This window comes from Nerophis lumbriciformis, linkage group LG18 (assembly GCF_033978685.3).
Source record: "Nerophis lumbriciformis linkage group LG18, RoL_Nlum_v2.1, whole genome shotgun sequence".
NCBI classification, from domain to species: domain Eukaryota; kingdom Metazoa; phylum Chordata; class Actinopteri; order Syngnathiformes; family Syngnathidae; genus Nerophis; species Nerophis lumbriciformis.
Genome location: NC_084565.2, coordinates 32,409,784 through 32,422,221, shown reverse-complemented (window position 1 = coordinate 32,422,221; position 12,438 = coordinate 32,409,784). Strand labels below are relative to the sequence as shown.

At 42.4% G+C, this 12,438-nt stretch overlaps 1 protein-coding gene across 3 annotated transcripts in view; it reads right to left on the bottom strand.

Annotated features, from left to right (window-relative positions):
• Positions 1 to 12,438, bottom strand: part of kita (KIT proto-oncogene, receptor tyrosine kinase a) — a 129,649-nt gene that overhangs the window by 63,325 nt on the left and 53,886 nt on the right. For 2 of the 3 annotated variants that reach the window (XM_061978099.2, XM_061978100.2), the window contains exons 1-4: positions 10,786 to 11,112; positions 2,347 to 2,601; positions 1,317 to 1,601; positions 1,092 to 1,231 (exon numbers count right to left, since the gene is read on the bottom strand). In XM_061978099.2, coding sequence (XP_061834083.2) covers positions 1,092 to 1,231; positions 1,317 to 1,601; positions 2,347 to 2,601; positions 10,786 to 10,843 — 738 coding nt within the window. In that variant the 5' untranslated portion in view covers positions 10,844 to 11,112. Of the gene's footprint in view, positions 1 to 1,091; positions 1,232 to 1,316; positions 1,602 to 2,346; positions 2,602 to 10,785; positions 11,113 to 12,438 lie in introns of those variants that run through there. The other variant, XM_061978101.2, reaches the window with a different exon arrangement.

The window sequence follows — 12,438 nt, the reverse complement described above, 5'->3', positions numbered from 1 at the left end:
TGGTTATTTATGCCTCATAAAACGTACACTTATTCAGCCTGTTGTTCACTATTCTTTATTTATTTTAAATTGCCTTTCAAATGTCTATTCTTGGTGTTGGCTTTTATCAAATACATTTCCCCAAAAAATGCGACTTATACTCCAGTGCGGCTTATATATGTTTTTTTCCTTCTTTATTATACATTTTCGGCCGGTGCGACTTATACTCCGGAGCGACTTATACTCCGAAAAATACGGTACTAACCAAGTGTACTGCATTAGAAGGAACTCATAAATAACTGACGAATAAATAAACTAAATGAATATCGAATATGTTTCTTAACTAAACTGTCAATGCAATTAAAGTGCAAATGTACCAGCTCAGTGGCCTTGTGGTTAGAGTGTCCGCCCTGACACTGGGAGGTTGTGAGTTAAAATCCCCGGGAGAATTATACCAAAGACTAGAAAAAATGGGACTCATTGCCTCCCTGCTCAGCATCAAGGGTTGGAATTGGGGGTTAAATCACCAAATGATTCCTGAGCGCGGCACACACTGCTGCTCACTGCTCCCCTCACCTCCCAGGGGGTGACCATGGGGATGGGTCTAATGCAGAGGACACATTTCACCACACCTAGTGTGTGTGTGACAATCATTGGAACTTTAACTTAAATTTAAAAGCTGCACCACTTTAGTCATAATTTTTGCATTTAAGAAACTTCTCTGCGACCTTAGCTGCAGACTTCTTCTTTCTGTATGGAGTTGTCATTACTACCACAAGTGGTGGAAAAATGTATTACAACTGAGTACCGCTACGGCTGATACGGACCACGGCTGAGAAATAGATGCAGGGGGAGCTTGTAGTCCAACAATGGGCCCTGGCCTTATGGTTAAGAAACACTGACCTAAAACAGTGGTTGACTTATTTTTGAAGAGGTATGAGGTATGATGATAGCGACAGGTTTGACCGTGAAACAGATAAATTATTTTGATATTGTATCACTTGTCACCTCAGGGCCTCCACTGTGCTGCATGTGACAATGCTGCAAGTTGCAGTATTTTTCTTTCGGGAAACAGACTCATGCAGGATGAAAATAATGCAGAAGTGTCTCACCGAGCCAAGTGGCGTGACCCACTTCAGCTTGATCTCGCCGTTGACATTGGTGGTATTGCAAGTGAGGACCAGACTCTCGTGCAGCGTGAGGATGACAAGCTCGGGCGCTTGCATCTCAATAACAGGCGGCGCCACAGGCACTGATGAAGTGGAGACAACGTGTGACGACCTTGCGACATACAAACAGAGAAACCGGACGAGGACTGCCTCCATTGCTGCATTTACCTGGCTTGACTGTCAGATGGTAGTTGTGCGAGCGTACACCTCGCCCCCGCAGCGTCCCGACGCACACGTAGCAGCCTTCGTAGGCCTTCTGGGTGTCGTAGATTACCATGCCTTGCTCCAGGCTGGCAGACACCCTGAGACCGCTGGCCAGAGGCAAGCTGGAACAGGTTTCCAGGCGCAGGTTGGCCAGACTGGGATCGGTTGCCAGGCAGGGGATGGATGCAGCATCACCCACGCGAGTGAGGATGTTGAACACCATCGATTTCCTGAAAGGGTTGTCAGGGTCTGCCAGGAAAATAAACAAACAAAGGGGATCAGAGGTGGTGTATGAGTGAGGTGTTGGTTGGTTTGCTTTTTCATGCAATTGAGCCTTTTCAAAGCAAGGAAACATGAGAGTCACACTATTAGACGGTATGCTATCACTGTATCAAAATGCATCCTCCTTTTCTGTAATTTAATGCAACTATTATCTCCATATTTATCTTTGGATTTTTCAAAACACAACGTAAAGTCATCAGTTGAATAAAAGATTTTCATCACATCGGACAACATTAAAATGGCGTTTTGACATTAAAACTGACTTTTTACATTTATTTCTGTGTAAAAGAAGGCTGTGTAAATGTTCTGCCACCGAGCATATAAGGCTTTCTGCGATTTTTTTCACAAATATTCTCTGCCTTGCAGGTATCATAGGTGCAGTGGGTGTGTTATCAGCATACAAAAGAGAAAAACCACAACGTGCTCAACACTTTAGAACAACCAACTGTGTGCTTTGCCGTCGTCTGACTTGGCCTCAGCATCTGAAAAAGCGGTTTGTGTTTGATGCCTAGAAGGAAGAAGTGTTCAGTCATGACTGATCAGCACATGATACTATCCTGCAGTGATGGCGCTGGGCCAGTGGGGACGGGCGGTCCAACAGTCATGTCAACGGTACCTGAGTGGGCCTACTTCCTTACAACTCTGTGTGGAAACACACCTACACACACATCCTAACTCATTCTGTTTTACCCTGCAGCTTGGGTGACGCTACCGTTTACATAGACGTAGATGGACGTCTGCTGCCCGCTCGTCCTCTCCAAGCAGACGTAGCGGCCCATGTGGAGGGGCTGGGCCCGGGCGATGTGCAGCGCCGACACGCCCTCCGTCCTCCGCTCTCCCCGCACCTTGGGACGCTCCTCTCGTTGCCACTGCATCTCCTTATCCCCCTGGCACCGCAGGTCGAAGGGCGCGTTGAGCGGGACTACAAGGTGAGGCCCGGCCGGGGTGATGGTGGGCTTAGCGTGGCCTGTAAAAGGGGTGCAAAAGAGTCTTTTTTTAGACAAGAGGCTGAGTGTCCAGGAAAAGAACATACACTTGTGACCCGCCTGGTCCAGCCAGAATCGAGAGTCGAGTGCGCGATGTTGGCTCATTTTCTAGCGTGCCACAAGTAAGGTTTACGAACGTACTGTTGCACAGCTGCAACAGGGAGTCATTGTTAGTTAAAGGTGTCTTGAAGCAATTAAGGCAAAATACAGTGCACTGTTTGGCTAGAGCCAGCAGAGGCGCTGATACTAACAAACTGTCAGCTATGGCACAGCTCCACTCCCAACATTATTCTGCTCAGTACAACACTGATGTTGTGTCGTTCGCGAACGATTCGTTCAAACGAACGAATCTTTTGAGTGAACGTACTGAACCGAATCACTTCATGAACTGATTCGTTCCTTTCTCAGTTCAGTTGAGCTCCGCCGCGACCATGCCGGTATGAGTGGAACTGGCGCATTCTGTGACTCACTGAACCCTCGACGTCGGCGAACGACGCAGCCAGCTACTCATCGTGGGGCCGGGGGGAGGGACTGAGCGAACGATTCGTTCACCGCGGATTAACGACATGAATCACTCAGTGAACGACAGAATCAGGACTCGCGGACCTACTGACACAGAGAACTGACTGTGTCGCGGAGGAGGACGTCACATTGAGGCTCTCGTTCAGTCACTGTGCGCGTCGTTCATTGGGTGCTGAGGGCTTGTGTCGTTCGCGAACTTACACACGCCGAGATCTGCCGCTGGGGAAGCTGTGACTGACTGACTCGTGATTCGCCGACCTGCACACAGAACTGCTGCTGCAGAAGTGATTCAGGTTCACGTACTGAACTGTGCTGACTGTGGCGCTGTGTCAGTCACTCACTGCCTGGTCTACTGCATGCACAGAGCTGTGTAGGGACTCGCGTTCACCCTATTTGCTGCTTCTCCCGCGAATGTCTGCACTGTACTGTAGGGGGCGGGGGATTCGGTGAACGAATTTATTGAACGACTCAATTTAAGGAACTGATTCTAGTGATTCAGTACAGTCAAAAGAACTGGTGATCCCATCACTATATAACACTGGCATGAAAACAGGAGTTCACAATATTCATAAGGGATTCTCCTATCGCATTAGATATATGTATGTGTTTTAAAGTAAAAACAAATTTAATTGTTAGTCGATTCAATTCAGTCAAACATCTGTTCTTAGCCCAAAAGGCACCTTGCTGCCCTATTCCAATGCCTCCTCAGCAGGCACAAGACATTGATACAACATTGATTGTACATACATGTCCTTTAAAACTTACTTTGAAACAACATTGCAAAATAGTTGTATTTATAAATTGAGAACGTTGGTGTCTAACGTTGGATCCACGTTGTTGGTTGGGAAATTACCAAATTTCTTAGATTTAGACTTCCTTTTATTGTCATTCAGACTTGAACTTTACAGTACAGATAAGAACGGAATTTTGTTGCAGTAGCTTGTTGTAGTGCAGGATAAAAGAGCAATAAGGTGCAGGTATAACTAAATAGATTACTGTACAGATAAATATATTGCACTTTTGCATATGCATCCTTGTTTATGGATGTATGTTATATTGTCTTTATATTCCAGTGAGTTAATCCGTTTTGGGGAGGGAATTGAGGGGATTATTATGATGCGTTCAAGAGTCTTATTGCCTGAGGGAAGAAGCTGTTACAGAACCTGGAGGTTCTGCTACGGAGGCTGCGGAACCTCTTTCTAGAGGTTTTTTCAATGGTCTTTTTTTTTTTTCAAATTTCAATGGTCAAATCAACGTTACAACCTGACGTTGATTAAACGTCAAAAAGCATGTTGTTTCAACGTTGTATTAGTGTTGTAAAAAACTGGTTGAAAAATGACCAAAATTCAATGGTCAAATCAACGTCAGGACCCGACATAGATTAAACGTCGTCAAAAAGCATGTTGTTTCAACGTTAGGTCTGACTTGCTCAACGTCAGGACCTAATTTAACAAGTTCTCAACGTTGTTTAAATTTATTGTGCTTGCTGGGTAACTTTCAATTATATATCATGATCACATTTTACAGAGGGTGATGTGTGTAAAAAATTAGAAAATGCAAACATTCCAACATTCTGTCTTATCTTTTTTAGTTTTTATCCACCGTGGTTCTTGAGCCAGCGACCCCTTTGTTCCCAATGCAAAGCCTACTCCGTCTGAACTCCTGACACCTTTATGACCCATGACAAGATGAGATGTGTTTAATTGAAGTCTTCTCGGAGTGAAGGTGTGAGTCAGATGATTATGACATTATAAACATGCCCTAAAAGAATACAATTTAGCTGACAGTGTTTTGGCATATTTTTTTCCCCCCATGTCAGCACACACACACATGCACACATTGACACAAACACACACACACACAGATTATTGTGCATTAAAACAGGATTAAAGGTGCAATCCTTATAAACAAAAGATTGTGCCAGCAACATCAAACACGGTGAAAACACAGGCTTTGTAGCGGCAACACTCTCACATGCGGCGAGCTCCTATTTTATCAACACATTAAAACTTCATCATCCCTCACTACAGCTTCATAAACCCTTCACAAAGTTATTTTGTCCTAATTCAATTAAGGAGTCAACAGGTCAATCGTCAATTTTTTTGTGTTCCACCCGACTGCATTTTTGTTAGTTCTTCATGTTTGTTAAGCTTATTAAATACAAGTTCTGCAGATCTGGTTGACATAAAAACATTGAGAAAAGTCAACATTTGCTTTTTTGCCATCCCATTAGCAGACTGTAAAGAGTGGCTTGGACTAATCTCATGTTTGCAACCGCAAAACCAAAAAACTTTAGGTGAATCCTAAATGCGGTCTGTAGGGAAATGATGGAACTAGTTTATTCTTTCCGAAGTCCCCGGAACTGCTGCAGGGCGAGACTTTAGCCTCGTTTACACAGAGATCCCACAATATTCCATGTGAAAGCAATAACAGAAGAGGCCTTTCACACAGAACACAAACAAAGCGCTTTTACATGGAGTCTTCCTATCCTGCAATTCTGTGTCAGTGTCATTTGTGACACATTAATCTCCTGTACCTCGTTTCTACATATGTGGACACTGCTTTCCACACATTGTACTGCCAATTAGTGATGGAAGAATAGTATACAATCTCACATGTTAAAGTCAAGATGGCTGAAAACGCATTCAAAAGTTCAGATGGCAACTTTTAACTTTTTTTTGTACTAATGGGGTACCAAAGAGCCCAAATAGCCAGGATACATTTTAAATGCCTGCCATACAAGAGTTCGGATCTTAAGAGGCTCATACTGCAGCACAGCAACCACCGCTTTCAACACAACATCATGAAGGAAACGAGTCACAGGTGTTGAACCCCACACCAGTATCCCTGCCTAATGCCGTTCTCTTACACACAGGCACCATTCTATCTCTGTTGCAGCTCTGACATCACCTCCAAAGGCAGAATACGGCCAGAATAACTTTGCCCCTCCTGACAGCAATATCCTACATCGCTGTTCTGTATCAAAAGCATCAGCGATGGAACACAGGTGTAAAAATGCCGGCTAATATTGCTGAATTCTGCGTGAAAGACAGGGGCGAATAATATCTTCTGTGGCAGTTTCGTGTCAAATTTGTTGCATCTCCCCGTGAAATAGGCTAATGCGTGAGTGCTTGATAATAAATAAAACTGCTGTCATTATTTTCTTCGTTAAGTTATTCTGTAAAACATGAGAAAAACAAACATCACAGCCGCTAACCAAAGATTTTTATAAAGCTATTCCTAAATAAAACAAGCATGGTACTAGATTAAAACTTCAATTTCCAGGCTTAACTGGTTCTATGACAGAGCTCCCAACTCAAAACAATTGTATCTCAAATTGTCGTCACCCATTGAAAGTAATTCAAATACTGTATTTTTCGGACTATAAGTCGCAGTTTTTTTCATAGTGCGACTTATATATGTTTTTTTCCTTCTTTATTATGCATTTTCGGCAAGTGCGACTTATACTCCGGTGCGACTTATACTCCGAAAAATACGGTACATTTTCATCGGTGCATGGTGCATGACCCCCAAAACAGCACGTCTTTTTAAAAAGAAAAACAAACTTTTAAATAAGAACTATTGTACGAAAAACAACACAATAGAATGTAGTGCAAACAACTACAATAGTTTTATGCAGTAATGTAATAATAATGTACAGCATTTACCTTGGTATCTCTGTCAAACACACCATCAACAGCTTCTCTATTTTTTCATGAACGAATGTCCGTCGTTTAAGTATATTTTTTTAACGTCCCTAGCTGGCGTTAGACTTCTGCTACAGTATGGTGCAGACTAGCAGTGATACACTCGTACTGCTTTGCTACACAATTGGTCTGGTTTTGAATGATTTATTTCCTTAATTTAATGAATATCATCCGCTTCTTCTTCTCAGCACTTTAATTCACACTCACTTGGTTCGTTCCAATGGTTGGGAAACAATAAGTTATGTCCATCTCTGGCTATAAGCTAACGCAAGCGAGGAAGACCAGAGGTTTTGGGCAGATCTTGTGGGGTTCACTGTGACATTTTCTATGCCAACTAAGGGCGAGGATGCTTGTATTGTATCTCAAATTTTTGCTAAGAGACAGCTCTTATCTCAAAACACTCTTAACTTAGTGAACTCTTCAACTGAGGTACCACTGTACATTTTTAGCTTTATTAAGTGACAATTTATAGACGAAATTGGTTACTGTTCTATAGAAATAAATCATCAATTGCCATCACATAGCCATAAGGCACACAAAAACACAATCTTATTGTCATGTTTTTATGACAACAATCATGAGTCAAAAAGCACTTAGCCAAGACAATGTGACTTTGCAACATAATTTTGACCCCTCCAGACTCTGACTTTGGACTAAAGCAGTGTTTCTTAACCATAAAATGGGCCGCGAATGCCCCCTAGAGCAGTGTTTTTCAACCTTTTTTGAGCCAAGGCCCATTTTTTGCGTTGAAAAAATGCGGAGGCACACCACCAGCAGAAATCATTAAAAAACGAAACTGAGTTGACAGTAAAAAGTCGTTGTTACAATTGTTGGATATGACTTTAAACCATAACCAAGCATGCATCACTATAGCTCTTGTCTCAAAGTAGGTGTACTGTCACCACCTGTCACATCACACCCTGACTTATTTTGACTTTTTTGCTGTTTTCCTGTGTGTAGTGTTTTAGTTCTTGTCTTGCGCTCCTATTTTGGTGGTTTTTTCTCTTTTTTTGGTATTTTCCTGTAGCAGTTTCATGTCTTCCTTTGAGCTATATTTACCGCATCTACTTTGTTTTTATCCTTCTTCGTGGGGACATTGTCGATTGTCATGTCATGTTCGGATGTACACTGTGGACGCCGTCTTTGCTCCACAGTAAGTCTTTGCTGTCGTCCAGCATTCTGATTTTGTTGACTTTGTAGCCAGTTCAGTTTAAGTTTCGTTCTGCATAGCCTTCCCTAAGCTTCAATGCCTTTTCTTAGGGGCACTCACCTTTTGTTTATTTTTTGGTTTAAGCATTAGACACCTTTTTACCTGCACGCTTCCTCCCGCTGTTTCCGACATCTACAAAGCAATTAGCTACCTGCTGCCACCTACCGATATGGAAGAGTATTACACGATTACTCTGCCGAGCTCTAGACAGCACCGACACTCAACAACAACACATCATTTGCAGACTAGAATTACTGGTTTGCAAAAAATATTTTTTACCCAAAATAGGTGAAATTAGATCATCTCCCACGGCACACCAGACTGTATCTCACTAGTGTGCCGCGGCACAGTGGTTGAAAAACACTGCTGCCAAAAAGATCTGTATGGGCTGCAGCGGTACTCAGTCGTAATATACCTTTCCACCAGCTGCAGGAATGATAATCTCAAACAAACAGAAGAAGCCTGCAGCTAAAGTCAGAGAGAAGTTTCTTAAGCGCAAAAATCATGATTAAAGTGGTGAAGCTGTATTTTAATTCGCACCTTATTTTAATTGACAGTTTAGTTAGTAAACATATTTATTATTAATTTGGATTATTTTTATTTTGAGCACAACATGGATGGATGGATGGATGGATGGTTGCATGTAAATTTATTTTCAGTCAGTTATTCATGAGTCCCTTCTTATGCAGTATATTTGATTAGTACTTATTTGTCTAATCAGTCTGACCAAAGTCTTAGATTGATGTGTTAGATAGATAATACTGTTTGTGATTACCACATGGTTCCATGTCATTTGAAAAAAGTAGAAAAAGTTCAGTACGATTAAAATCAAGAGTACGATTACTAACTCAGTGTTAATATTTGAGTGCGCCCTGAAAAAGTTGGGCCTCAAAGTCAAAAAAGGTTAAGAACCCCGGCACTAAAGAACATCAAATGTCTCTGCAGGCGGATATGGACCACAATTAAGTTGATGGATGCTCTGCTGTCAAAAGGTGACTCTCTTAAGAAAACATCAACAGTGTGGTTTCTCACAGGAGTGCTTGAAACCGCTCAACCGAGGCCCAGCTCATCCCTTCCGTGCCACATCAAATAAGGTAGGACCTCTTTCCTTAAATGCAAAATACAGTAGGAGTTTAGATGCAATCTACACTAACAGGCCTAATTATGGGACTCCAAGGTAACTATTTCTGCTGATAATGGCAATGTGTATGTTGCCATGTCTTAAGTGTCATCAGAGACATTTGATACCCCTTAAATGTAAAATTAAATGGAGCATGATAAAGCATCTCCACAATCACAAAACAGCAAACGGTTCAATTCGGAGTCTGTTTACAACAGTTCCTGAATATTTGTCTGATGACGGTGCATTTTTGTGGCCTCGCGCCTGCACCAGTGGAGGACCAGTTCCACCATTAATCATCAGCTTCCCGTGAGTGAGACGCTAAAGGTGATTTAGGCCTGCTTGCACCCCCTCTGCGTGCATAAACGGGCTTAAGGCAAACTTCGTGGCGTGGCCCATTGCATCACATGACAGGTAAGCCCGTGCATGCACTGCAGGCGGCCTGCAGATATTCTCCCATACAAGCTCCTCATCAGAATGGAATTAAGAAAAAGGAGGGAGACGTCTTACCGTTGGTGTTGAATGCATGACAAGATTGAACATCTTCAGGGTAATATTTCATCAAAGTGTACATATTTGTGGTGTTCCTCTAAAATGATGCCCTGTCTAGTCAGTTTCACTTTAGTATTTACTATGTTGGTAACCCTTTAGTATGGGGAACAAATTAGTAACATATTGGCTCTTAATTAGTCATTTTTAAGTACTTATTAATGCCTTATTCTGCATGGCCTTATTATACAACCAGTAAGCCATTAACTAAGAGTCTTCCCTCAATAACCTCAGAATTATTGCTTATTAGTAACCCTAGCCCTAACCCTAACCCTTATATGTTCCCCTAGTGTCCAAATAACTTTAAATTAAGTCTTTGTTACTTAGAATTAGTGTACATATTTGTGGTGTTCCTCTAAAATGATGCCCTGTCTAGTCAGTTTCACTTTAATATTTACTATGTTGGTAACCCTTTAGTATGGGGAACATATTCACCAATATTAACATGCAAATTAGTAACATATTGGCTCTTAATTAGTCATTATTAAGTACTTTTTAATGCCTTATTCTGCATGGCCTTATTATACAACCAGTAAGCCATTAACTAAGAGTCTTCCCTAATAACATCAGAATTATTGCTTATTATTAACCCTAGCCCTAACCCTAACCCTTATATGTTCCCCTAGTGTCCAAATAACTTTAAATTAAGTCTTTGTTCCCCATACTGTTTAATCATTTCAAAATGTCAGACAAGTGCAGCCATGCAGTCCAACAGTTTGCATGAAATCGGGAGGGGTTGCATTCCCTATAATGACAGCCTCAGTGTGAACCTGCACCAAAACACCACATTTTTGGGGGGGATCCTGTATTCCAAAAGGCGCCCAGCTCGCCTCGTTTGAATAATTAAAGAAGCGTGTTTGGTATCCACATTCACGGTGTCCACTTCCTCTCGCCCCGGCGTGTCAATTATCACCGCAACAGCGACAAGTGCCGTCTTTGTGCGTAAAAAGGAGCATCGCGCAGTAAAAGCATGGCTTAAGCGCGCCATGCGTAAAGATGAGCTCCATCCAAGCAACAAGTCGCCAAGTTAAAAAGAACATAAGAAGGGAGCGCGTACCTGTGGGAAAGGTGGATTGCAGCACGACAGACAGCAGCAGTATCCAGTGGTATTCCATAGTTAGAGTTCCATGGGTGAAGCTGTGTACGAGATCCGTCTTCCGTGGAGGTGTTTAGAGAGGCTGTTGCGGAGAGCCGCGCCACTATACTCCACTTGACGTGGGAGGACTCGGAGCAGGAGGTGGAAGAAGAAGAAGAAGAGGCGCACTTAGAAGACTTCCAAAGCGCAAATGCTGGTCAGCATGAGAGGAGGCATCCGTGGACATTGCTGGACCCCTGCAGGGCGCCAACGAGAGGGACTGCGCAAGGCGAGCAGGTGTGCGTGACTGGCAGCGTCTCCGGCGTGGACATGTTCGTGTGTTGCCTCTCTGTCTGCGCACCGCCGCTTATAATGGGGAGGGAGGCGTTAAGAGAGCAAGAGAGGCAGGCCCTGGCTGAAGGCCCGTTGCTCGTCTGTCTTCTGTGGCTGCTCTGGTGACCTACTTGGGACACCCAAATATGACATTGTATCCAACACAATTGTAAAGGCACAAGTGGTAGAAACGGGATGGATACTTGAGGAAAAAAGTGTGCACCTACCAAAAGCGACCTATGAACTCTGCAAGGTGCAAGGCATTGGTTTAAACCATGCAGGGGTCGGCAACCCAAAATGTTGAAGGAGCCATATTGGACCAAAAATACAAAAAAAAATCTGTCTGGAGCTGCAAAAAATTAAAAGCCATATTACATACAGATAGTGTGTCATGAGATATGAATTGAATTAAGATGACTTAAAGGAAACTAAATGAGCTCAAATATACCTACAAATGAGGAATAATGATGCAATATGTACATATAGCTAGCCTAAATAGCATGTTAGCATCGATTAGCTTGCAGTCATGCAGTGACCAAATATGACTGATTATCACTCCACACACGTCAATTACATCAACAAAGCTCACCTTTGTGCGTTTGCGCACAATGTTAAAAGTTTGGTGGACAAAATGAGACAGAGAAAGAAGTGGCATAAAACACTTGTTAGAAAGTCGGAGAAAGTTGTATATGTAAACAAACTACGGTGAGTTCAAGGACCACCAAAATTAGTAGGACAAAACGGTGCTCACCAAATACTCGAATCAGTGAAGCATGTTTAATACAAACAGTGTGCTTTATAACAATTAGGGAGGTTTGTGTCATGTTTGTCCTCCTACAGAAACCATATTAAAACAAAACAAAAAATGTTTTCCCCTCATCTTTTTCCATTTTTTATACATTTTTAAAAAAAGCTCCAGAGAGCCACTAGGGCGGCGCTAAAGAGCCGCATGCGGCTCTAGAGCCGCGGGTTGCCGACCCGTGATTTAAACTGTTATGAGAAAATCCCGATTGTTCCAATAAGAACTGCAATTTCCAATATATTTTTCTTGTCAGAGTATAACACATTTCAGATGTATTCGTTTTCAATTATTTCTGCCATTGTTGTGTGACGTCAGAATACGTGGTAGTCTGGAGCTTTGAATGTTAAAGTTAAAGTACCACTGATAGTCACACACACACACACTATTCTGGTGAAATTATCCTCTGCATTTGACCCATCCCCATATTAATAATAATAATAATACATTTTACTTGGTATAGCGCTTTTCAGGGTATTCAAAGATGCTTTACAGCAGGGGTC